At 43.9% G+C, this 24,563-nt stretch overlaps 1 protein-coding gene across 4 annotated transcripts in view; it reads left to right on the forward strand.

The window, feature by feature from the left end:
- The window catches only part of stac (SH3 and cysteine rich domain), a 180,082-nt gene that overhangs the window by 23,866 nt on the left and 131,653 nt on the right, over positions 1-24,563 (forward strand). For all 4 annotated transcript variants that reach the window (XM_072252510.1, XM_072252503.1, XM_072252527.1 and 1 more), the window contains exon 2: positions 16,694-16,967. In XM_072252510.1, coding sequence (XP_072108611.1) covers positions 16,694-16,967 — 274 coding nt within the window. The remainder of the gene's footprint in view (positions 1-16,693; positions 16,968-24,563) is intronic.

Genomic DNA, 24,563 nt, shown 5'->3' on the forward strand with positions numbered 1-24,563 from the left:
ACTCAAAGTGAGGCCTCACCAGTGCCTTATAAAGTCTCAGATCATATGCTTGCTCTTGTATTCTAGACCTCTTGAAATGAATGCTAACATGGCATTTGCCTTCCTCACCATCGACTCTACCTGCAAGTTAACCTTCAGGGTGTTCTGCACAAGGACACCCAAGTCCCTCTGCATCTCATATTCCTGAGTTTTCTCCCTGTTTAGAGAATAGTCTGCACATTTATTTCTGTTACCAAAGTGCATCACCATGCATTTTCCAACATTGTATTTCATTTGCTACTTTCTTGCCCATTCTCCTAATCTATCTAAGTCCTTCTGAATTCTACCTGTTTCCTCCACCAATCCCTCCACCAACAACAATTCCTCCACCAATCTTCGTATCATCTGCAAACTTGGCAACAAAGCCATCTATTCAATCATTGAAATCATACAGCATAAAAAAAAGAGGTCCCAACACTGAACCCTGCGGAACACCACTAGTTACTGGCAGCCAACCAGAAAAGAATCCTTTTATTTCCACTCGCTGTCTCCTATCAATCAGCCAATGCCCTAACCATGTTAGTAACTTTCCTGTAATACCATGGGCTCTTAACTCGGTAAACTGCCTCATGTGTGGCACCTTGTCAAAGGCCTTCTGAAAGTCCAAATATACAACATCCACTGCATCCCCTTTATCTATCCTACTTGTAATCTCCTCAAAGAATTCCAACAGGTTCATCAGGCAAGGTTTTCCCTCAAGGAAACCATGCTGACTTTGTACTATCTTGTCCTGTGTCACCAAGTACTCCATCACCTCATCCTTAACAACTGACTCCAACATCATCCCAACCACTGAGATCAGGCTAACTGGTCTATAATTTCCTTTCTACTGCCTTCCTCCTTTCTTAAAGAGTGGAGTGACATTTGCAATTCTCCAGTCCTCTGGCACTATGCCAGAGTCCATGATTTCTGAAAGATCATTTCTAATGCCAGCACAATCTATAATGCTTCCCCTTTCAGAACACTAGGGTGCAGTTCCTCTGGTCCAGGTGACCTATGTACCTTTAGGTCTTTCAGCTTTTTGAGCATCTTTTCTCTTAAACAGTAACTGCGCCCACTTCTCTTCCTTCACACACTACAACATCAGGCATACTGCTAGTGTCCTCCACAGTGAAGACTGATGCAAAATACTCAGTTAGTTCATCTGCCATCTCCTTGTCCCCTGTTATTATTTCTCCAGCCTCATTTTCTAGCAGTCCTACAAACGTTTGTATATCCACTGTCATTTTTCTTTTATTTTTAACTTGAAAAAACTTTTACTGTCCAATGTGATATTAGTTACATATTTCATCTTTTCCCTTTTAATGATTTTTTTTAGTTTCTCTGTAGGTTTTTAAAAACTTCCTAATCCTCTATCTTCCCACTAATTTTAGCTTTGCTGTATGACCTTTCTTTTGTTTTTACAATAGCTTTGACTTCCCTTGTCAGCCATGGTTGTACTTTTTTTACCATTTGAATATTTCTTCATTTTTGGAATATGTGTGTCCTATCCTTCCTCATTTTTCCCAGAAACGCACACCATTGTTGCTCTGCTGTCATCCCTGCCAGCAGCTCCTTCCAATTTACTTTGGTCAACTCCTCTCTCATACCACTGTAATTTACTTCACTGAAATACTGCTACTTCAAATTTACTTTCTCCCTATCAAATTTTAAGTTGAACTCAATCATAATGTGATCACTGGTTCCTTAGGGGTCTTTTACCTTGAGCTCCCTAATTGCCTCCGGTTCATTACATAACATCCAATCCAGTATAGCTGATCCCCTAGAAGGCTTAACGAGAAACTGCTCTAAAAAGCTATCCCTTAGGCATTCAACAAACTCACTTCCTTGAGATCCAATACCAACCTGATTTTCTCAATCGACCTGCATGTTAAAATCTCCCATGACTACCATAACATTGCCCTTTTGACTTGTCTTTTCTATTTCCTGTTGTAACCTGTGGTCCACCTCCCAGCCACTGTTGGGAGGCTTGTATATAACTGCCATCAACGTCCTTTTACCCTTGCAGTTTCTTAACTCAACCCACAAGGATCCAACAATTTCCGATCCTATGTCACATCTTTTTACTGATTTGGTGCAATTCTTTATCAGTAGAGCTACACCACCCCCTCTGCCTACCTTCCTATCCCTCCAATATAACATGTAACCTTAGACATTCAGCTCCCAACTACAAACGTCCTTCAGCCACGATTCAGTGATGGTCACAACATCATACCTGGCAACCTGTAATATTACAACAAGATCATCCACCTTATTTCTTATACTACACACGTTTAGATACAACACCTTGAGTACTGTATTTGCTATCCTTTCTGATTCTGCATCCCTAATGATTTGATACTCAGCCTGTTGGCTGCAATAAGTCCCATCACCTGCCTGCCCTTCCTGACAGTCTGATTGCATGCTATCTTTACTTTTTTTTTACCATCTGTCCTATCCTGAGTCCCTTCGCTCTGGTTCCTACCCCACTGTCAAATTAGTTTAAACCTTCCCCAACAGCTCTAACAAACCTGCCCATGAGAATATTGGTCCCCCTTGGGTTCAGGTGCAAACTGTCACTTTTGAACAGGTCATACCTCCACCAGAAGAGATCCTAATTATCCAAGAACCTGAAGCCCTGCCCCCTGCACCAGCTTCTCAGCCACACATTTATCTGCCAAGTCATCCTGTTTCTACCCTCACTGGCACGTTGCACGGGCAGCCATCCAGAAATTACTACCCGGGAGGTCCTGCTTCTCAGCTTTCTACCTAGCTGTCTAAATTCTCTTTTCAGGACCTCATTACTTTTTCTTCCTATGTCATTGGTACCAATATGTATCAAGACATCTGACTGCTCCCCCTTCCTCCCTCCCCAAAATGTTGTGGACACGATCTGAGACGTCCCTACCCTGGCACCTGAGAGGCAACATACCATCCGGGTGTCCCATTACGTCCACAGAATCTCCTGTCTGTTCCTCTCACTACTGAATCCCCTACCCCTTTTTCCTCTCTCTTTCCCTTCTGCACCACGGACCCATGCTCAGTGCTTGTAACCCGGTCGCCATGACATTCTCCCGAGAGGTCATCCCCCACAAAAGTATCCAAAGCGGTACACTTGTTTTTGAGGGGAATGGCCACAGGGGTGCTCTGCTCTAACTGTCTATTTCCATTTCTCCTGATGGTCACCCAGCTACTCGCCTCCAGCAGCTTCAGGGTGACGACTTCCCTGTAACCTTGATCAATTATCTCCTCGCTCTCCTGTACAAGCTGAAGATCATCCAGTTGCTGCTCCAGATCCTTAACACGGTCTTCAAGGAGCTGCAGCCGGATGCACTTCACGCAGATGTAGTTTCCTGGGAGACTCTGGGTCTCCCAGTTCTCCAACATCTGGCCCGAAGAGCACACCAAAGGCATTTAAATGGTGCAGTAAGGTTGGAGGAGCAACACCACGTTTTCTGTGTGGGTAGCCCCCAACCTGAGGCATGAACATTGATTCCAGTAATTTCCCCCTCCTTCTATTCCCCACTCTTTCTCCCATCTCACCTCTTCTGTCTGCTCACCTGCTCCTGGGCTCCCTCCTCTTTCCCTTTCTCCTATGGACTCTCTGACGGTGGTGTCTGAAAAGAGGATGCTGTCCAAGTTGCATGCCATCTTGGTCAATATCTCCCATCCACTACATAATGTACTGGGTGGGCACAGGAGTACATTCAGCCAGAGACTCATTCCACTGAGATGCAACACAGAGCGTCATAGGAAGTCATTCCTGCCTGTGGCCATCAAACTTTACAACTCCTCCCTTGGAGGGTCAGACACCCTGAGCCGATAGGCTGGTCCTGGACTTATTTCATAATTTACTGGCGTAATTTACGTACTACTATTTAACTATTTATGGTTCTATTACTATTTATTATTTATGGTGCAACTGTAACGAAAACCAATTTCCCCCGGGATCAATAAAGTATGACTATGACTATGACTATGGATCACTCTCCTTTCCTATCAGATTCCTTCTTCTTCAGCCCTTCACCTTTTCCACCAATCCCCTTCATCCTTCCCTTCACCTATCACCTTCTAGCTTGTATTCCTCTCCCTCCCCCCACCCCCTTATTCTGGCTTCTGTCCCCTTCTTTTCCAGTCCTGATGAAGGGTCTGAGCCCAAAACGTCAACTCTGTATTTGTTGATCTACTGAGTTCCTCCAGCATTTTGTGTGTGTTGTGTGTGGGTCTGTTCTGGTCTGGTAAGATGAGTGGTATTGAAGTTAGGATCAAGTTTATTATCACTGACTAATATTCTGAAGTCCATAATATATAAAATATTACCATAGGTTACAAAAATAAATAAGCAAAAGACAAATAAGGAGGTTGTGTTCATGGTAGTGGTTCAAGTAGAGAACTGGTGGTTGTCTGTTGTATCCAACAATGACAGGAAACTCGTGCGGGAGAACGTTTAAGATGGAAAAGTCATTGCATTGGGGGGCAGTTCCACTCTCGCGACTTCGGAAGTCCTGGCCCGGTGCCATGAGAAGCCGAGACAAACTGGGGTCTTCCTCGGTTACAGTGGATGACCATGACTTCTCCTGTGCCTTGTCATGCCCTTTGTTCTCTATGAGGCGTTGCAGAACCGCCTTCCTGGCCATTGGATCTCGTGGTCGAGCTCATCCACCCATCCGCATTTTGTGTCCGTTGCTCTGGATTTCCAGCATCTCTTGAGTTTATGATGAATAACAAGGTAGTTTTCATGGACCATATGAAAATCTGATGGTGGAGAGGAAGAATCTGTTCCTGAATAATTGAGTGTGGTTCCTCAGGCTCCTGTACCTCTTCCTCCATGGTGGTAGTGACTGATCCATCTCACTCCTGTATTCTCTTCACCACCATTTGTGATCTGCCAACCACAGGAGTGTCATCATCAAATGTACAGCTATTTAAGCTGTACCTAGCTACACAATCAATAGAGCTAAGCATGCATCCCTGAGTGTGCATGCGTTGATGGTCAGCAAGGAAGTGATGTTATCACTGATCCTATTAATTAATTAATTGGAATTTTTTTGAGGATTGGATTAGTGTAAAGATGAGATACTGGTGAATGTGGTCTATTAAGATTTTCACAAGATGGTGTTCGAATCGCTATGGATTGAGAATTGACGAATAGATAGAGAGTGCAAACTCAGCCAGTTCCATCATGGGGAATTGTCTTTCTTACATTGAGGACATCTTCAATAGGCAAAGCCTCAAGAAGCTGGTATCTCTCATTAAGGACCCTCATCACCCGGGACAAGAGTCTGAAGACACACACTCAATGTTTTAGGAACTGCTTCTTCTCATCTGCTATTATATTTCAGAACAGACAATGAACCCATGAACACTTAGCTCGTTGGTCATGTGCTGTGTTGTATGAAGTGGGCGATCGTGGTCTTTCCATGACCATGATTGTTCTTGGCCAGTTTTTCTGCAGAAGTGTTTTGCCATTGCCTCCTTCTGGGCAGTGTCTTACACCTCCTTTGGTAGATATTGCTGTGTGAAACTGGCAGGAAAATCTGGGATCCGATGATTTGGAGAATCTGATGGTTGGGCATTTAGTTCACCAAGCGCATGTACTTGCACTCTGTCTCACACAGTGGGATCCTGGTTCCTGCTTTCCACCAGAAATCCACCTGATTCCATTTCAGCTGACAACGTGGAGCTTACCAGGTTCACTGGAAAATTTATTCTACTGTGTAACATCAAAAAACAACGAATAGCATTCTGTAATTCTGTGAAATAGGTCTGTAAAACCTACCCATTTCTTCTGTACAAAACTGATGTCATTCCCAATCATGAAAACTACGTTATAGAATGAAGGTATGTATCTCACTGAAACCTATCAAATATTGAAAGGCCTGGATAGAGTGACCATGGAAAGGATGTTTCCTGTAGTGGGAGAGTCTAGGACGAGAGGGCACATCCTCCGAATATAAAAACATCCTTTTAGAACAGAGATGAGGGGGAGTTTCTTTAGTCAGAAGCTGGTGAATCTGTGGAATTCATTGCCACAGATGACTGTGGTGGTCCAGTCATTGGATATATTTAAAGCGGAGGTTGATAGGTTCTTAATTAGTAAGGGCCTCAAAGGTTACAGTGAGAAGTCAGGAAAATGGGGCTGAGAGGGAAAAATAAATCATCCTTGATGGAATGGGAAGGCAGACTCGATGGGCCAATTGGCCTAATTCTGCTCCTATGTCTAATGGGCTTATTTATTTTTTATTTCTCATTGAAACTTAGTTTTTTTTTAATGTGCTGCCTGTACTGTTGCTGCAAAAACAACACATTTCACAACATACACTCACTGGCCACCTTACTAAGTATACAAGTACAACTAGTCATGGTCTGACATAATTCTGGCATGGTCCCGGAGGACTGGAAGATTCTGGCATGGTCCTGGAGGATTAGAAGATTCTGACATGGTCCTGGAGGATTAGAAGATTCTGACATGGTCCTGGAGGATTAGATGATTCTGGCATGGTCCTGGAGGAATAGTAGGTTCTGGCATGGTCCTGGAGGAATGGAAGATTCTGGCATGGTCCCGGAGGAATAGTAGGTTCTGGCATGGTCCTGGAGGAATGGAAGATTGCAAATGTAACTCCACTCTTGAAGAAGGGAGGAAGGTAAAAGAAAGAAAATTATAGGCCAGTTAGCCTAACCTCAGTAGTTGGGATATTGTTAGACTCTATTATTAAGGAAGAGGTTTTGGGGTACTTGGAGACTAATGATAAAATAAGTCAAAGTCAACATGGTTTCTGTAAAGGGAAATGTTACCTGACAAGTCTGTTAGAGTTCTTCAAGGAAGTAACAAACAGGGTGGACAAAGGAGAGGCAGTAGATGTCATTTACTTGGATTTTCAGAAAGCATTTGATAAGGGCCTCACGTGAGGCTGCTTAACAAGATAAAATCCTATGGTGTTACAGGAAAGATACTGGCATGGATAGCGGAATGGCTGACAGGCAGGAGGCAGTGAGTAGGAATAACAAGGGCCTTTTCTGGTTGGCTGCCAGTGACTAGTGGTGTTCCTCAGGGGTCAGAATTGGGATTGCTACTTTTCACATTGTTTGTCAATTATTTGGTTGATAGAATTGGCTTTGTGGCAAAATTTGTGGATGATAAGAAGATGGAGGGGTGTAAAGCTAAGTTGTATTGTGAATACGAAGAAGGATCACTAAGACAACTCAGCAGGATAATGACAAGCTAAGTGAGAAGATCATGGGTTGAATATAATGTGGAAAGGTATTGAAGTTGTGTATTTGGGAGAGCATAACAGATCATCAGGATGTACGATAAGTGGTGAGCTATGAGATGGTGTGAATGTTCAAGGGGATGCAAGTGCTTGAAGGCCAGCAACTAGGAGGGCAAATGGTATGTTAACTTTTACCAAAGATAAATTATATTTGCTGGGAATAAACAGTTGATGTTTTGTGCCAGCACCCTTCATCAGGACTAAAATGTCGTCTCTTTATTCCTCTCCATAGATGCTGCCTGATCCACTGAGTTCCTTGAGTACTTTAAGACAATAAGACATAGGAGCAGAATTAGGCCATTTGGCCCATCGAGTCTGCTCCGCCATTCAACTATGGCTGATCCTTTCTTCCTCTCCTCAATCCCATTCCCCGGCCTTCTCCCCATAACCTTTGATGCCGTGTTTAATCAAGAACCTATCAATATCTGCCTTAAATACACTCAATGACCTGGCCTCCACAGCTGCAAATTCTACAAATTCATCACTCTCTGACTAAAGAAATTTCTCTGCATCTCTATTTTGAAAGGGCGCCCATCTATCCTGAGGTTGTGCCCTCTTGTCTTAGACTCCCCCACCATGGGAAACATCCTTTCCACATCTTCTCTGTCTCAGACTTTCAACGTTTGAAAGGTTTCAATGAGATCCCCCGTCATTCTTCTAAATGCCAGCAAACACAGACCCAGAGCCATCAAACGTTCCTCGTACGATAACCCTTTCATTTCCGGAATCATCCTTGTGAACCTCCTCTGGACCCTTTCCAATGCCAGCACATCTTTTCTTAGATGAGGGGCCCAAAACTGTTCACAATACTCAAGGTGAGGCCTGACCAATGCCTTTTAAAACCTCAACATCACATCTCTGATCTTGTATTCAAGACCTCTTGAAATTGATGCTAACATTGCATTTGCTTTCCTCACCACCAACTCAACCTGCGTTAACCTTTAGGGTGTTCTGCACAAGGACTCCCAAGTTCCTTTGCATCTCAGATTTTTAGACTTTCTCCCTGTTTAGAAAATAGCCTGCACATTTATTTCTACTACCAAAGTGCAAGACCATGCATTTCCCAACATTGTATTTCATTTGCCACTTTCTTGCCCATTCTCCTAATCTGTCTCAGTCCTTCTGCAGCCTACCTGTTTCCTCAACACTACCCGCCCCTCCACTAATCTTCATATCATCTGCAAACTTGGCAACAGGGCCATCTAAATCATTGCTATACAGCATAAAAAGAAGTCCCAACACCGACCCCTGCGGAACACCAGTAGTCACTGGCAGCCAACCAGAAAAGGATCCTTTTATTCCCACTCACTGCCTCCTACCAATCAGCCAAAGCTCTAACCATGTTAGTAACTTTCCTGTAATACAGTTTCTTAACTTGGTAAGCAGTCTCGTGTGTAAGCAGCCTTTGTATGTGTTATTCTGGATTTCCAGCATCAGCTAAATCTCTTGTGTTAAAGAAGGCCTTCCTAACCTGGGGTCCATGGACCATTTGCTTAATGGTATGGGTCCATGGCATGAAAATGGTTGGGAACCATTAAAGATTAAGCTGTTTTTGTCACATACATATCAAAACATCAAAATACACAGTGAAATGCTTCGTGTGTGTCAAGGACCAACAGCCTGAGGGGCAGCCTGCAGGTGGCACTGTTCTTCCGGTGCCAATGTAGCACGTCCACAACTTCGGAGCCCTAACCCATGCACCTTTGGAATGTGGGAAGAGACAGGAACAGCTGGAGGAAACCCACTGGATCACAGGCAGAACATGCAAACTACTTATAGACAGTTGGTGCTATAAAGCCTCTTCTGCGTTGGTGAGACCCGTCATAAATTGGGGGACTGCTTCGTTGAGCACCTCTGCTCCATCCGCCACAAACGGAACTTCCTGGTGGCTAAACATTTTAACTTTGATTCCCATCCCTGTTCTGAAATGTCGGTCCACGATGTGTTGTGCCAAGACGAGGAGTGGAGGAGCAACACCTTGCATTCCATCTGGGTAGCCTCCAACCTGACGGCATGAGTATCGATTTCTCCTTCTGATTAAACCCTTGCCCCTCTTTTTCTGCTCTTCTATTCCCCACACTGACCTTTCACCTCTTCTCACCTGCTTATCACTCCCTCCTGGGTCCCTTCTCCTTCACTTTCTCCTCTAGTCCACTCTCCTCTCCTATCAGGTTCCTTCCTGTCCTGCACTTGATCTTTTCCACCCAACTTGACCTTTCCTACCCACCATTCACCTTCCAGCTAGTCTCCTTTTCCTCCCCTCCACCTTTTTATTCTGGCATCTTCCCCCTTCATTCTCAGTCCTGAAGAAGAGTCTCAGTCCGAGTCTTCGGCCCGAAGTTGATCGTTTCCTGATTGGTCAGGGCATCAAAGGATATGGTGAGAAGGGAGGTGTATGGGGTTGAGTTGGATCTGGGATCAGCCATGATGGAATGATGGGGCAGACTTGATGGGCTGAATGGCCTAATTATGCTCCTATGTCTTATGGTCTACTGTTTATTTCTCTTCATTGTTGGTAAATGCGAGGTCATCCTCTTTGGAAGGAAAAATGAAAGAGCAGATGATTACTTAAATGGTAAAAAATGCAGCGTGCTGCTGTGCAGAGGGAATTGGGAGTGCTTGTGCATGAATCACAAAAGGTTGGTTTGCAGGTGCAGCAGGCTATCAAGAAGGCAAATGGAATGTTGGCCTTCATTGCTAGAAGGATTGAATTTAAGAGCAGGGAGGTTATGCTGCAACTGTACAGGGGACTGGTGAGGCCGCACTTGGAGTACTGCGTGCAGTTCTGGTCTCCATACTTGAGGAAGGATATACTGGCTTTGGAGGTGGTGCATAAGAGGTTGATTCCAGAGATGAGCGGGTTGACTATGAGGAGAGATTGAGTCATCTGGGACTGTACTCGCTGGAATTCAGAAGAATGAAAGGAGATCTTATAGAAACATAAAATTACAAAAGGGATAGATAAGATAGAGGCAGGAAAGTTGTTTCCACTGGTAGGTGAGACTAGAACTAGAGGATATAGCCTCAAGATTCGGGGGAGTGGATTTAGGACGGAGATGAGGAGGAACTGCTTTTCCCAAAGTGTGGTGAATATGTGGAATTCTCTGCCCAGTGAAGCAGTGAAGGCTACCTCAGTAAGTATATTTAAGACAAGGTTGTATAGATGGTTGCATAGTAGGGGAATTAAGAGTTATGAGGAAAAGGCAGGTAGGTGGAGATGAGTCCATGGCCAGATTAGCCAAGATCTTATTGAATGGCGGAGCAGGCTCGACGGGCCAGATGGCCGACTCCTGCTCTTATTTCTTATTTTCTTACGTTCTTATGTTCAGACATGCTGCCTGACCTGCTGAGTTCCTCCTGCATTTTGACTCTGTTGCTTTCGATTTCCAGTATCTGCAGACTTTCTTGTGTTTATCATTTACGTCTTTTTGGTTTTTGGTTTGGACCCTGTGAAATGAACAAACTGTTTAGAGGAGCAGATAGCTGTTGGAGCCCCTTTACTGAGCAGCAGCTGGCAATGATGACGAGATGGACTATTTATATGTTTCTGGCTGTGTAATTCAGTTTGTCAAAGTAAGGATGGATTGTTTTAGATTTACATCATTTGTACTGGGAGGAGATTTGACTGACTTCTGACTGTTGCTATGCATGGCAACTGATATCAGCTTGCATAAATTAACAGCTCACTGTACTTTCCCTTGTCTGGAGTTTCATGTCACATAGGGTTCTTCAGGACACAAGATTCAAGATTCATATACATGGGCCACACTCAAACAAAGGCAGGCACTGCCCACCCTGCAAGCTCCAGTCCGAAAGCTCCCTTGTGGAAAGCACTAAACGGCTATTAAAACAAAAACTTAATGACATCTTTAAAGTTTCTTCCTCTAGGCGGTCAAATCTGATCAACTATTCTCATTCCAATAGGCTCTTGAAATAGAGGGGATAGCTTCACTCAATTTCGCTTGCCCATCATTGTTCCCACAACCTGCGGACTCACTTTCAAGGACTCTTCATCTCATGTTGTCAATATTTATTGCTTATGATCACCCAAATTGGTGCAGTCTTTCATCGATTCTGTTATGGTTATTATTCTATAGATTTATTGAGTGTGCGCACAAGAAAATGAATCTCCGGGTTGTATATGGTGAAATATCTGTACTTTGATAATAAATTTCCTTTGAACTTCATAATAAAACTCTGATAATCCAGCACCTTTGGGACTTTTGTGGTTCGAGAGCAGCAGATTTTATGAACTATTAATACCCCAGACAGCTGCACGATCCACATGGGGCTGATTTGTATTTTAGCCCTTCCCCGACTGGCCATCTATTACCCCTATTATTGCACTGCACTGTAAGCACTTTAAACCACTTTTATAATGCTGTTTACATTCTAAATACAAGCTGGTATTTAAGTACTTAATGCACATCTTATTCTATATCTGTACTTTAACCTCTAACTTTATTAGCTTTTTTAGTTATATGAAACTTTTTATATAATTCATTATTCTTTGTAGTTGTTGAATGTTGTTTTTTGTTGCGTGTTTCACCCTAACACACCACAGCAAATTCCTAAAACAATGGTCAACTTTATCCGCCACATACATTTTCATGTACAGTGGATTCTGGTTAATTGGGACACATCAGGACCACGACATTTCGGCCCAGTTAAGTGGCTGTCCCAATTAGTCAAAGTTTCATGGAAACAGTTAAAAAGATATTAAAAAAAAAGACAAACTATCATTTACCTGAGTAACTTACATGAAATACAGAACAAATTAGAACTCTATCAATACTAGCAACACACACAAAATGCTGGAGGAACTCAGCAGACCAGGCAGCATCTGTGGAAGAAAGTAGATGCTGCCTGGCCTGCTGAGTTCCTCCAGCATTTTGTGCTTGTTGCTTGGATTTCCAGTATCTGCAGATTTTTTCTTGTTTGTGACTGTCAGTACAACTACAGTACTATAAAACTGTTTTAGTTCCTAATAGTTATTGACAGAGGAATTCATCCAGTGTACTGGGTGCCATGTTCTTTTGATTGACTAAATGTACAAAATCAGCATAGACACCTAGTGCAGGTAATGGGCTGCCTTCATACAATGCTTACAACGATTCCTCAAAATCTTCCCTTTAATTGTAACATTCAAGATGATTGTTGATACCTTCAAATTCTTTGTTGTTCCTAACTTGTTGAAGTCATGAAATAGTTTCATACTCTTGGCCATTTCTGGCATCTCTAAGTCTGAATGCTTGAAATCGCGGTGAGCAAAACAGTTCTGTATTGTCTTGCTGCTTATTTCTCGCCAACTATCAGTGACTGAAAACACTGCTTTTTGAACACAAGTCCATGCAACTGACACTATTTAAAAACTTTTTGCTCTAAGCATGGTGTAGTATCTAATAATCATATAAGTGCACGTGTCTGAGGCTAGTTAAATAATTGTTTGGCAGCAGAATCCTGTCCCAATTAAGAGGCATGGTGTCTCAAATAAACCATAGATGTTGCTAGACTTGCTGAGTTCCTCCAGCGTTTTGTGTGTGTTGCTTTGCAGGGAGTCCTGCCTATTTTCTTGATTCACATAGAAACATAGAAAACCTACAGCACAATACAGGCCCTTCGGCCCACAGAGTTGTGCTGAACATGTCCCTACCTTAGAAATTACCAGGCTTACCTATAGCCCTCTATTTTACTAAGCTCCGTGTACCTATCTAAAAGTCTCTTAAAAGACCCTATCGTATCCGCCTCCACTACCGTTGCTGGCAGCCCATTCCACGCACTCACCACTCTCAGTAAAAAACTTACCCCTGACATCTCCTCTGTACCTACTCCCCAGCACCTTAAACTTGTGTCCTCTTGTGGCAACCATTTCAGCCCTGGGAAAAAGCCTCTGACTATCCACACGATCAATGCCTCTCATCATCTTATATACCTCTATCAGGTCACCTCTCATCCTCCGTTGCTCCAAGGAGAAAAGGCCGAGTTCACTCAACCTATTCTCATAAGGTATGCTCCCCAATCCAGGCAACGTCCTTGTAAATCTTAATTTGATTAGTTTTTATTCTTTAAGAGTTGTCCCAAATAAGTGAATCCTGATTGACCGATGGCCCAATTAACTGGAATCTGCTGTATTAGGAATTTGCTGTGGTGATTTGGTCAGGGCATGCCGTGCAACAAAAAACAACAATTATAAAGACCATTAAAAATCCTCGATCCACGCTAGTATCTTTCCTATAACACCATGGGCTGTTATCTTGTTAAACGGCTTCACGTGTGGCACCTTGTCAAAGGCCTTCTGAAAATCCAAGTAAACACCATCAACTGACTCTCCCTTGTCTATCCTGCCTGTTATTTCCTTAAAGAATTCCAAATGGTTTGTCAGGCAAGAATTCCTCCTAAGGAAACCATGAATATTGTGAGCTAGCTGCTTGTTGCTTGAATTGGAAAGGCATTTGTATTTGAAATCAAACAGACATACATGCAGCAATCATTCAGTAGTTCAGGATAGAAACAAGCCCTTTAGCCCAATTCCTTCTTACTGCACCCAGACCATCGTCCTCCAGACTCCTCCCATCCATGTACCTATCCAAATCTTTCTTAAATTTTCAAATCAAACCCATAATTCACCACTTGAGCTCTTCATTCCACACTCTCACCACCCTCTGAGTGAAGAAGATTCCTCTCATGTTCCCCTTAAACATTTCACTTTTCACCCTTAACCCATGACCTCTACTTGTAGTCTCACCCAACCTCAGTGGAAAAAGCCTGCTTGCATTTACCCTATCTATAGCCCTTATAATTTTGTATACCTCTATCAAATATCCCCTCAATCTGCTACGTTCTAGGGAATAACTTCCTAACCTACTCAACCTTTCCATCAAATTCAGATCCTCAAGTTCCGGCAACATCCTTATAAATTTTCTCTTACCTCTTTCAATCTTATTTATATCTTTCCTGTGGAGAGGTGACCAAAACTGCACACAGTACTCCAAATTAGGCCTCACCAACATCTTATACAACTCCAACAACACATCACAACTCCTGTACTTGCTGAGTTCCTCCAGCAGTTGGTGCACATTGTTTAAGATTTCCAGCATCTACAGAATCTCTTGTTTGTAAATGTTGTAGTTGTTTTCACCTGTACCACTTACTGAATCTAAAATCTGGTTTTGGACTCCCTTTACCTTGGGAACAAGACTCAAGACTGTGACTATTCACCTTGTCTATGCCCTTATGGTGTCTGAAATCTCCATGAAGTTGGCACTCAGCTTCCTTTGCACGGGTCGCTCCTCAGCTGCTTCCTCTGAGCAGAGCATTAGATTCAGGAATCAAGACTGTTCAATGTCATTTCCTGAGAACAAAATAATTGTTACTCAGGATCCGATGCCACATACAAAACGCAGTAAGTAAAGAACACAATAATAATTAAAAAAAACACAGTAATTATAAATCCTTAAGATAACTTATATTTCTTTCGCCAGAGGGTGATGAATGTGTGGAATTCGTTGCCGCCGGCGGCTGTGGGCCATGTCATTAGGTATATTTAAGGCAGAGGTTGATAGATAGATTCTTGATCGATCAGTCAGGGCATGAAGGGATATGGTGAGAAGGTGGGAGATTGGGGCTGAGAGGGAAATGGATCAGACATGATGATGGCAGAGAAGACTCGATGGGCCTAATATGCTCCTATATCTTCTGGTCTTATATACATAGATTGATTGTATGTTGATAAAGTGATGCTAGACTCAGTAGAGTCTGTACGTAAGGTGATTCTGACAGGAAATGATAAATTAATGGTGGCTGGGGATGGGTTAGTGGGTGGAGGTGTTGATCAACCCTACTACTTGGGGAAGGTAACTGTATTTGAGACTGCTGGTCCTGGCGTGGATGCTACAGAGCCTGCTCCCTGATGGGAGTGGGACTAACAGTCGATGAGCAGGATGGGTGGGATCCTTCATGATGTCACTGTCCCTTTTCTTGCACCTTTCTGTATATATCCTTGTTGGAGAATAGTCTGGTGCTGGTGGTAAGTTGGGCAGTTTTGATCACCTTTCGTGGAGCCTTCCTGTCCATCGTAGTGCAGTTTCTGTACCACGTGGTCACGTTTCAGGGACATAGATGGAAGGTTGGCATGAGGGAGTTAGATAAGGCCCTTGTGGCTAAAGGGATCAGGGGGTATTGAGAGAAGGCAGGTACAGGGTTCTGAGTTGGATGATCAGCCATGATCGTACTGAATGGTGGTGCAGGCTCGGAGGGCCGAATGGCCTACTCCTGCACCTATTTTCTAGGTTTCTATGTAAGCCTCAGTGGGTTTGATGTGAGGAATCTATTTGCCAGAGGTCTGTTACCTATCATTGACCAGTAACCACCATTGGAGAATAAATTGGTGACCTGCTCGTACGGCACAGTTAGCATAGTGCTTTACAATACCAGCGATCAGGGTTCAATTTCACCACTGCAGGAAATTTGTACGTCCTCTCTGTGATCGTGTGGGTTCCCTCTGGTGGCTTGGGTTTCCTCCCAAATTCCAAAGACGTACGAGTTAGGGCTAGTAAGTTGTGGGCATGCTATGTTGGTTGGCACTGGAAGCATGAGGACACTTGTGGGCTGCCCCTAGCACAATCCTCAGACTATGTTGGTTGTTGACACAAACGATGCAGTTCACCGGGTGTATCAATAATTCATGTGACAAATAAGGCTAATCTTTAAACTTTAGTATGGATGGATGGCAGGGTAGCGGGAGGCAGAATTGGTGACCTGTAAGAGGTGAAGAAAGGGGATTGCTCTAATTTTAACCACAAATGATTCCGCAGATGCTGGAAATCCAAAGTAACGCGCACAAAATGGAGGAACTCAGCAGGTCAGGCAGCACCTGCGGAAGGGAATAAATTTGTCAACGTTTCGGGCCGAGACCCTTCATCAACACTCAAGTATTTTTTTTGAAGCGTTCTCGTCAACTGATTACGAGAGGCATTGAAGTATTGGTTGTCAGCTTGCCAGCTTTTACTCCTTTCCATTCCCCCACCTTCCTGTTCTGGCTTCTTCATCCTTCTTTTCCAGTCCTGATCTTGGCCGGAAATGTCGACTGTTTATTCCTCTCCATAGATGCTGCCTGATCATCTGAGTTCCTCCAGCATTTTGTGTGTGTTGCTCTAATTTTCGTTTGGAAACACTGTACTTGTTCATCTCCATTCTGCTCTTTGTTAATTGAACACACGTGGGAGAAACTAGAAATTTGATCCCTGCCGAGGATACTGTTTCAGCAGCGAGACGGCTAAAATAACGCTGCGTCAGTGTCAGTTGTGAAGCTGGACCTCCGAGGCTCCACAGTGAACAGCTGGGCGGTCGGCTGCACCCTCGACATGTCTCCCATCTGCCTAAACACCTTTTCCATTCCCTTACAGCTGCAGAAGCTGAAACGTTCCTTGTCGTTTAAGACCAAAGGTCTGAGGAGCAGGAGTGCGGAGAACTTTTTCCAGCGCACTAGCAGCGAGACGAAGCTGCAGGTGGAGCTTCTGCCCAGCGTCGGCCCCAGCAATGGGCCGCTCCCCGTTTCAGCAAGTCAAACGTCCACCCCGACCAAAAGCCAGCGGCCGCTTGAGAACAGGACACATTCTTTCCTGGAGTACGTATTCAAGAAACCAACGTTCTGTGATACCTGCAACCACATGATCGTTGGTAAGCGTTTTATTCTCCTGCGGTAGTGGTGGTGATAGAGCAAAGCAAAAAAACAGATGCTGGAGGAACACAGGAGGTGAAGGAAGGGGATTGCTCTAATTTTAAACACGAGAGATGCTGCAAGGTGCTGGAAATCGAGACTAACATACACAAAATACTGGAGGAACTCAGCAGGTCAGGCAGCATATAAGGAGGGGAATAAACAGTTGATGTTTCAGACTTAAAACCTTCATCAGAACTGGAAAGGAGTGAGTGGGGGGCTGGGGGAAGAAACTAGAACAACAAAGCAAGGGGAAGGACAGGAGTACAAGCTACCAGCTGGTAAGTGAAGCCAAGCATTGGGCAATCATCGTCAGTGGTGTGTAAAGAGCATTTACCTTTTAATCAGGGCGGCATTGGGATTTTGAAAGCAGAGCTTCATGACAGTTTCTGAGAGCTGAGGAGCGATCAATCAGTAGGAGGCAAAGCGTAGAGAGAGCTACCTTCCTCATGTCCATGCTCAGGATTTAAAAAGCAGAGCTTCCAGCTAGTTTTCTCTGAGTTGGATAATCAAAGTCAGGGGTGTGTGGAAAGAGCTACCTTTTAATCAGGACGGTGATCAAGATTTTAAAGGCAGAGTTCCGTGGCAGTGTCTCTGTGGTGAGGAGTGATCAATCAACAAGAGGGATTCATTAGAAAGGGCCAGTAAAAATAACCTGTGTCAATGGAGTGGCGATTTTTGGAGCAGCTATTCTTGTGAGTTTGCCGGTGTTTATAGTGGCTTTGACTCATCAGGCTTAGGCGAGGTAAAGTAATTGATAAGTTTCTCTCTTTTTGTTCTTACCTGTTTATTCCTCATCTGTTAGGGCATAGTAGTTTAGTGAGAATGGTTCCAGGGGTGGTGCTGTGTACTGTATGTGGGATGTGGGAGGTCTGGGAGACCTGCAGTCTCCCAGATAAACACATCTGCACCAGGTGCACCGAGCTGCAACTCCTGAGAGAAGGCATTAAGGGACTGGAGCTTCAGCTTGATGACCATTGACTGGTACAGGAGAATGAGGAGGTGATAGACAAGAGCTACAGGGAGGTAGTCACCCCTAGGTTGCAGGAGACGGGTAACTGGGTGACTGTCAGGAGAAGGAGGGGAAATGCACAGCCAGTGCAGAGTACACCTGTGGCCGTTCCTTTCAATAATAATTATACAACACTACTACTGAGGGGGATGACCTACCGGGGAAAGCCTCAGTGACTGGGTCTCTGGACTGAGTCTAGTGCTGTGGCTCAGAAGAGCAGAGAGGTGAAGAAGACTGCAGTGTTGATAGGGAATTCCTTATTCAGAGGAACAGAGGTGAGGTTCCATGGTCTTTGATAGGGACTCCCAGATAGTATGTTGCCTCCCTGGTGCCAGAACAGGGATGTCTCAATCCATGGCATTCTCAAGGGCGAGGGTGAGCAGCCAGAAGTCTTGGTGCATATTGGCACCAATGACAGAGGTAGGCAAGGTGAGGAAGTCCTGAAGAGAGATTTAAGGAGCTTGGTAGAAAGTTGAAAAACCGGACCTCCAGGGTAGTACAGTAATCTCTGGATTTATGCCTGTGTCATGTGCCAGTGAGGGTAAGAGTAGGATGATTTGGCAGGTGAATGTGTGGCTGGTGCAGGGGGCAGGGGTTCAGATTTACGGATCATTGGGATCTCTTCTGCGGGAGGTATGACCAGTACAAAAGGGATGGGTCACACCTGAACACGAGAGGGTCCAATATCCCTGCGGGCAGGTTGGCTAGGGTTGTTCGGGTGGGTTTAAATTAATTTGGCAGGAAGATGGGCACCAGTGTGATAGTGCTGAGGACGAGGTAGTAGGCCTTCTCTGGGAGTTAGCCCTCACTGGTAGCCTTCTGACTCTGCGCCAAAAGACCCATGGCTGTTGGCCTGCGTAAGTCTAGGGAATACATACCCCGATCCCACCAAAGCCATGAGATTGGCTTTGTCTGGCAGGGGACGAAGAGAGAAGACGCTGGTTTGTGTCAATGCTGTGTGATTTGCTGCCCTGTTACAACTGATTGCTGGGGAAATAACAGATGAAGGGTAAATGAAGTATATTTATGAATAGTATCTTAACTAAATGGTTAGTAAAGAAAAGAAAGGTAAAAAACAAAAAGGGCCCATTATAATTAAACAGTCACGCGTGCACAGGTTGGAGCTCAACTCTTCCAAAAGTCATATTCACCAATCCACAGTTGACCTCGGCACCTTGCTCCATTGAATCGCTGTCCCCACCGGCTCAAATCCTACGACAGGCTCTCTCCAGCATCTTTGTTCTTCGTCTCCTGCCGAACAAAGCCAAAAGCTCACACCAGTGACCACAAGGCACCCAAAAAAGCCCTGCTCACCTGATTGGTTGGCTCACATTCCGAAGCGCCTGTTACCTCTAACCATAACCCAAACACTGCTTCTAAAGACCATTACATGAAATATTCTACAACGTTAGCCGTGAAACCTGTACCAGAACGTTCCAGGTGAATACAGGGTTGAAGGTTTTATATTTGAATGTGTGCAGTATATGGAATAATAGATGAACTTGGAGCACAGTTACAGATTGGCAGGTATGATGTTGTAGGCATCACCGAATCATGGCTGAAAGAAAATTATAGCTGGGAGTTCAATGTCCAAGGATACACATTATATCAAAAGGATAGACAGTAAGGCAGAGGGAGCAGCGTTGTTCTGTTGGCCTACCTGTAGCCATCAAACTTTACAACTCCTCCCTTGGAGGGTCAGACACCCTGAGCCAATGTGCTGGTCCTGGACTTATTTCCTGGCATAATTTGCATATTAATATTTAATTATTTATGGTTTTATTACTATTTAATTATTTATGGTGCAACTGTAACGAAAACCAATTTCCCCCGGGATCAATAAAGTATGATTATGACTAAAAAAGGAAATCAAACCATTAGAAAGAAAAAGGTGACATAATATACTGCTGGTCGCTGGTAAAACGACCCTCGCCAGGAAAGGGTTATCACAGGAGAGCCTAACTTTAAATGTATGGACGGAAATTACAATGGACATTTACAAAATGGAGAGGATAACAGCATCATAAGTTGGAACAATTTGATTCATAGTGGGAAAAATGGTTTAACTATATAACACCTCACAGGCCTGATTTTATTCTCACAAGTCAATGAATATGTTGTTTAAAAAAAAGATCACTCCCTACTTTGTACATAGTTTTCTTCTTTTGATTGTTCTTTCTTCCCTCTCCTTTCTATAAGTGTATACCTCAGATAAATATTATGTGGAGATTTGTGACAAACATGGCTATATGATATATATGTACAGTATCTGAAATACATCTTGTGGAAAGTTTTGTTTGATGATGAACTTCAATGAAAAATAAATTACAGAAAAAAGAGGTGACATGAGGTTGGAAGGTTTTGAATCATTGTGGATAGAGCTGAGGAACTGCAAGGGTAAAAAGACCCTGATGGGAGTTACCTGCAGATCCCCAAACATTTGTAAGGATGTAGTCTACAAATTACAAGGGGAGACAGAAAATGCATGCCAAAAAGGCAGTGTTATAATATTCATGGGGGTTTTCAACGTGCAGGTAGATTGGAAAAATCAGGTTGGTGCTGGATTCGAAGAAGGGAAATTCCTAGAATGCCTATGAGATGTCTTCTTAGAGCAGCTTGTGGTTGAACCTACTCGGGGATCGGCTATTCTAGATTGGGTTTTGTACAAAGATCTGGAACTGATTAGAGAGCTCAAGGTAAAAGAACCATTAAGGGCAAGTGCTCATAATATGATAAAATTCACTCTGAATTTTGAGGAGAAGATAAAGTCAGATGTATCAGTATTACAGTGGAGTAAAGAGAATTACAGAGGCATGAGAGAGGAGTTGACCAGAATTGATTGAAAAAGGATACTGGCAAGGATAATGACAGAGCAGCAATGGCTGGAATTACTGGAAGCAATTGGAAAGCACAAAATACATACATCTCAAAGAGGAAGAAGTATTCTAAAGGCAAGGTGATACAACTGTGACTAACAATAAAAGTCAAAGCCAACATAAAAGCCAAAGAGAGGGCATATAATAGAGCAAAAATTAGTGAGGTTAGAACATTAGGAAGCTTTTGAATACCAACAGAAGACAACTAAAAAAGTCACTTAGAAGGTAAAGATAAAATACAAAAGTAAGCTAGACAATAATATGAAGTCTGAAGGTTGATAAGTCACCTGGACCAGTTGGCGTGCGCCCCAGGGTTCTGAAAGAGGTGGCTGAAGAGATTGTGGATGCATTAGTAATGATCTTTCAAGAATCACTAGATTCTGGAATGGTTCCAGAAGACTGGAAAGTTGCAAATGTCACTCTGCTGTTCAAGAAGTGAGAGAGACAGAAGAAAGGAAATGATCAGCCAGTTAGTCTGATCTCAGTGGTTGGGAAGATGTGGAGGTACTTGGAGACACATAATAAAATAGGCCGTAGTCAGCATGGTTTCCTCAAAGGAAAATCTTGACTGACGTATGTGTTGGAATTCAGTGAAGAAATAACAAGCAGAATAGACAATCGGTTGGTGTTGTGTATTTCAGTTTTCAGAAGGCCTTTGACAAGGTGCCACACATGAGGCTGCTTTACTATGTAATCCCATGGTATTTCAGCGATGATTCTAGCATGGATAAAGCAGTGACTGATTGGCAGAAGGCAAAGAGTGGGAATGAAGGGAGCCTTTTCTGGTTGGTTGCCCATGACTACTGGTGTTCCACAGGGGTCTGCGTTTGGATTGATTCTTTTTGCGCTATATGTTAATGATTTGGATGATGGAATTGATGGCCTTATTGCAAAGTTTGCAGATGATACAAAGATAGGTGGAAGGGCAGGTAGTTTTGAGGAAGTAGAGAGGCTACAGAAGGACCTACACAGATTAGGAGAATCGGCAAAGAAATGGCAGATGGGAAGTGTATGGTCAGTCACTATGGTAGAAGAAATGAAAGGGTAGACTATTTTCTAAATGGCGAGGAAGTACTAAAGTATGAAGCGCAAAGGGACTTGGGAGTCCTTGTGCAGGATTCCTAAAGGTTAATTTGCAGGTTGACTTTGTGGTGAGGAAACAATTGCGATGGTAACATTCCTTTCAAGAGGATGAAAATATAAAAGCAAGGATGTAATGTTGAGACTTTATAAAACACTGGTGAGGCCTCACTTGGAGTACAGTATTGTGAACAGGTTTAGGCCCCTAATCTTAGAAAGGATGTGCTAAGACTGGATAGTATTCAAAGGAGATTCATGAAAATGATTCCAGGATTGGACGGCTTGTCGTATGAAGAGTGTTTGATGGCTCTGGGCCTGTATTCACTAGAATTTTGAAGAATGAGGGATAACCTAATTGAAATCTATCAAATGGTGAAAGGCCTTGATAGAGTGGATGTGGAGAAGATTGTTTCCTATGGTGGGAGAGTCGAAGACCAGAGGACGCTGGCTCAGAGTAAAGGGGCATCCTTTTAAAATGGAGGTGAGGGGGAATTTCTTTAGCCAGAGAGTGGTGAATCTGTGGAATTCTTTGCTACAGGTGGCTGTTGAGGCCAAATCTTTATGTACATTTAAGGCAGAGGTTGATAGATTCTTGATTGGTCGGGGCATGAAGGTATACGGGGAGAAGGCAGGAGACTGGGGCTGAGAGGAAAGTTGGATCAGCCATGATGAAATGGTGGAGCAGACTCGTTGGGCTGAATGGCCCAATTCCGCTCCTATATCTTATGGTTTAAGTGAGGGGAAAGATTCGCGAGTGGAGAAAGGGGCCATGAAGTGGTAGATCTGTATCTTTAGCCAATGAAGACTTTATAAGACATTGCCCAGTCTACATAGAGTCATAGAACACTACAGTGCTGGACGAGGCCATTGGGCCCATCTAGTCCATCCCAAACTATTACTCTGCCTAGTCTCATCGACCTGCATCTGGGCCACAGTCCGCCTAGTTTCAACTCGAGTAGCAGCAGTACTCTCAGTGGGTATGATTAAATATTCCCGTTTCAGCCTGATACAGCTAAAAAGTACAACTGCTTCCAAGGTCAGTACAGTCAAAAAAAAAAGTCTTAATGCGTTTAGACAAAGTATCGCTGCTTCAGACTGACGGAAACAACACAGATTGTGGTCGGAGGTGCCCACGGAGGACACCTCTGAGGAAGTGTGAGTGTAGATCGGGGTTACAAGTGTGCTTAAGCTCCCTATACTGACTATCTTGCTGGCGAACGTGCAGTCTCTGGTGAATAAAACCGATGATCTCAGAGCTAGGGTGCTGAATCAGAGGGACATTAGGACTGCATGTGTCCCTTGCTGCATGGAATCCTGGTTAACCCCTTCCATACTGGATGCAGCGATTCAGTTGGACGGATTTACTCTATACCATCAGGATAGATCTATAGGGTCTCTCAAAAGCAGAGGTGGAGGAGTATGCCTCATGATCAACTCTTCTTGGTGCACAAATATATCAGTGCTGTACTAATTCTGCTCACCAGACCTGGAATATCTAGCAGTAAAGTGCCGTCCTTTTTACCTGCCATGGGAATTTTCTGGGGTCATTTTGGTAGCAGTTTACATCCCATCTCAGGCCAATGTCAAGCAGACTTTAGATGATCTGAGCAATGGGATCAACATGCACGAAACAGCGCACCCTAACCCCTCCACCATTGTTTTGGGAGATTTTAACCAGGCCAGTCTGAAAAAATTACTAAGCAACTACCATCAACAGATCACTTGCAATACCAGAGGAAACAACACACTGGACCATTGCTACGCCACCATCAAGAATGCCGCCTGTGCTGTTCCACACCCTCACTTCGGGAAGTCTGGTCACCTGGCTGTACTTCTACTCCCTGAGTATAGGCAGAGACTGAAGACTGCAGCAGCAGCAGTGAGGACCAAGAAGGTTTGGACAAGGGAAGCACAGGAGCACCTACAGGACTGCTTTGAAGCAATGAACAAGACTGTATTCAGCGATTCATCTTTGAACCTGGATGAGTATGCTGCAGTTGTTACTGACTTCATTAAAACCTGTGTAGATGAGTGTGTGCCAACAAAGACTTGCTCTACATTCCCAAACGAAATGCCGTGGATGAACCAGGAGGAACGTTGTCTGCTGAAGGTTAGATCTGTGGCATTCAAGTCTGGTGACCCAGGCCTGTACCAGAAAACCAGGTATGATTTGCAGAGGTCTATTTCAAGGGCGAAGAGACAATTTCAAATGAGGTTGTAGGCGACATCGGATGTACGGCAACTCTGGCAGGGTCTGCAAGATATTACTTCCTACGAAGCAAAACCCAATAGCATGAAGGTTCAAAGTTTCAATTTAATGTAAGAGAAATGCATACAATATACATCCTGAAATGCTTTTTCTTCACAAACATCCACGAAAACAGAGAACTGCCCCAAAGAATAAACAACAGTTAAATGTGAGAACCCTAAAGCTCCCCCCCCAGCTTTCCCCTCCTGCGCGTAAGCAGCAGCAAGCAACAATCTCCCCTCCCCCCTCCCCTCCTCCCCCCACTGGCAAGACAAAACGTGTACCCGCTACCGGGCACAAGCGTGAGCTAAGTGATAGCAAAGACACAGACCTTGCAGTT

This window comes from Mobula birostris, chromosome 1, assembly GCF_030028105.1.
Source record: "Mobula birostris isolate sMobBir1 chromosome 1, sMobBir1.hap1, whole genome shotgun sequence".
NCBI lineage: Eukaryota > Metazoa > Chordata > Chondrichthyes > Myliobatiformes > Myliobatidae > Mobula > Mobula birostris.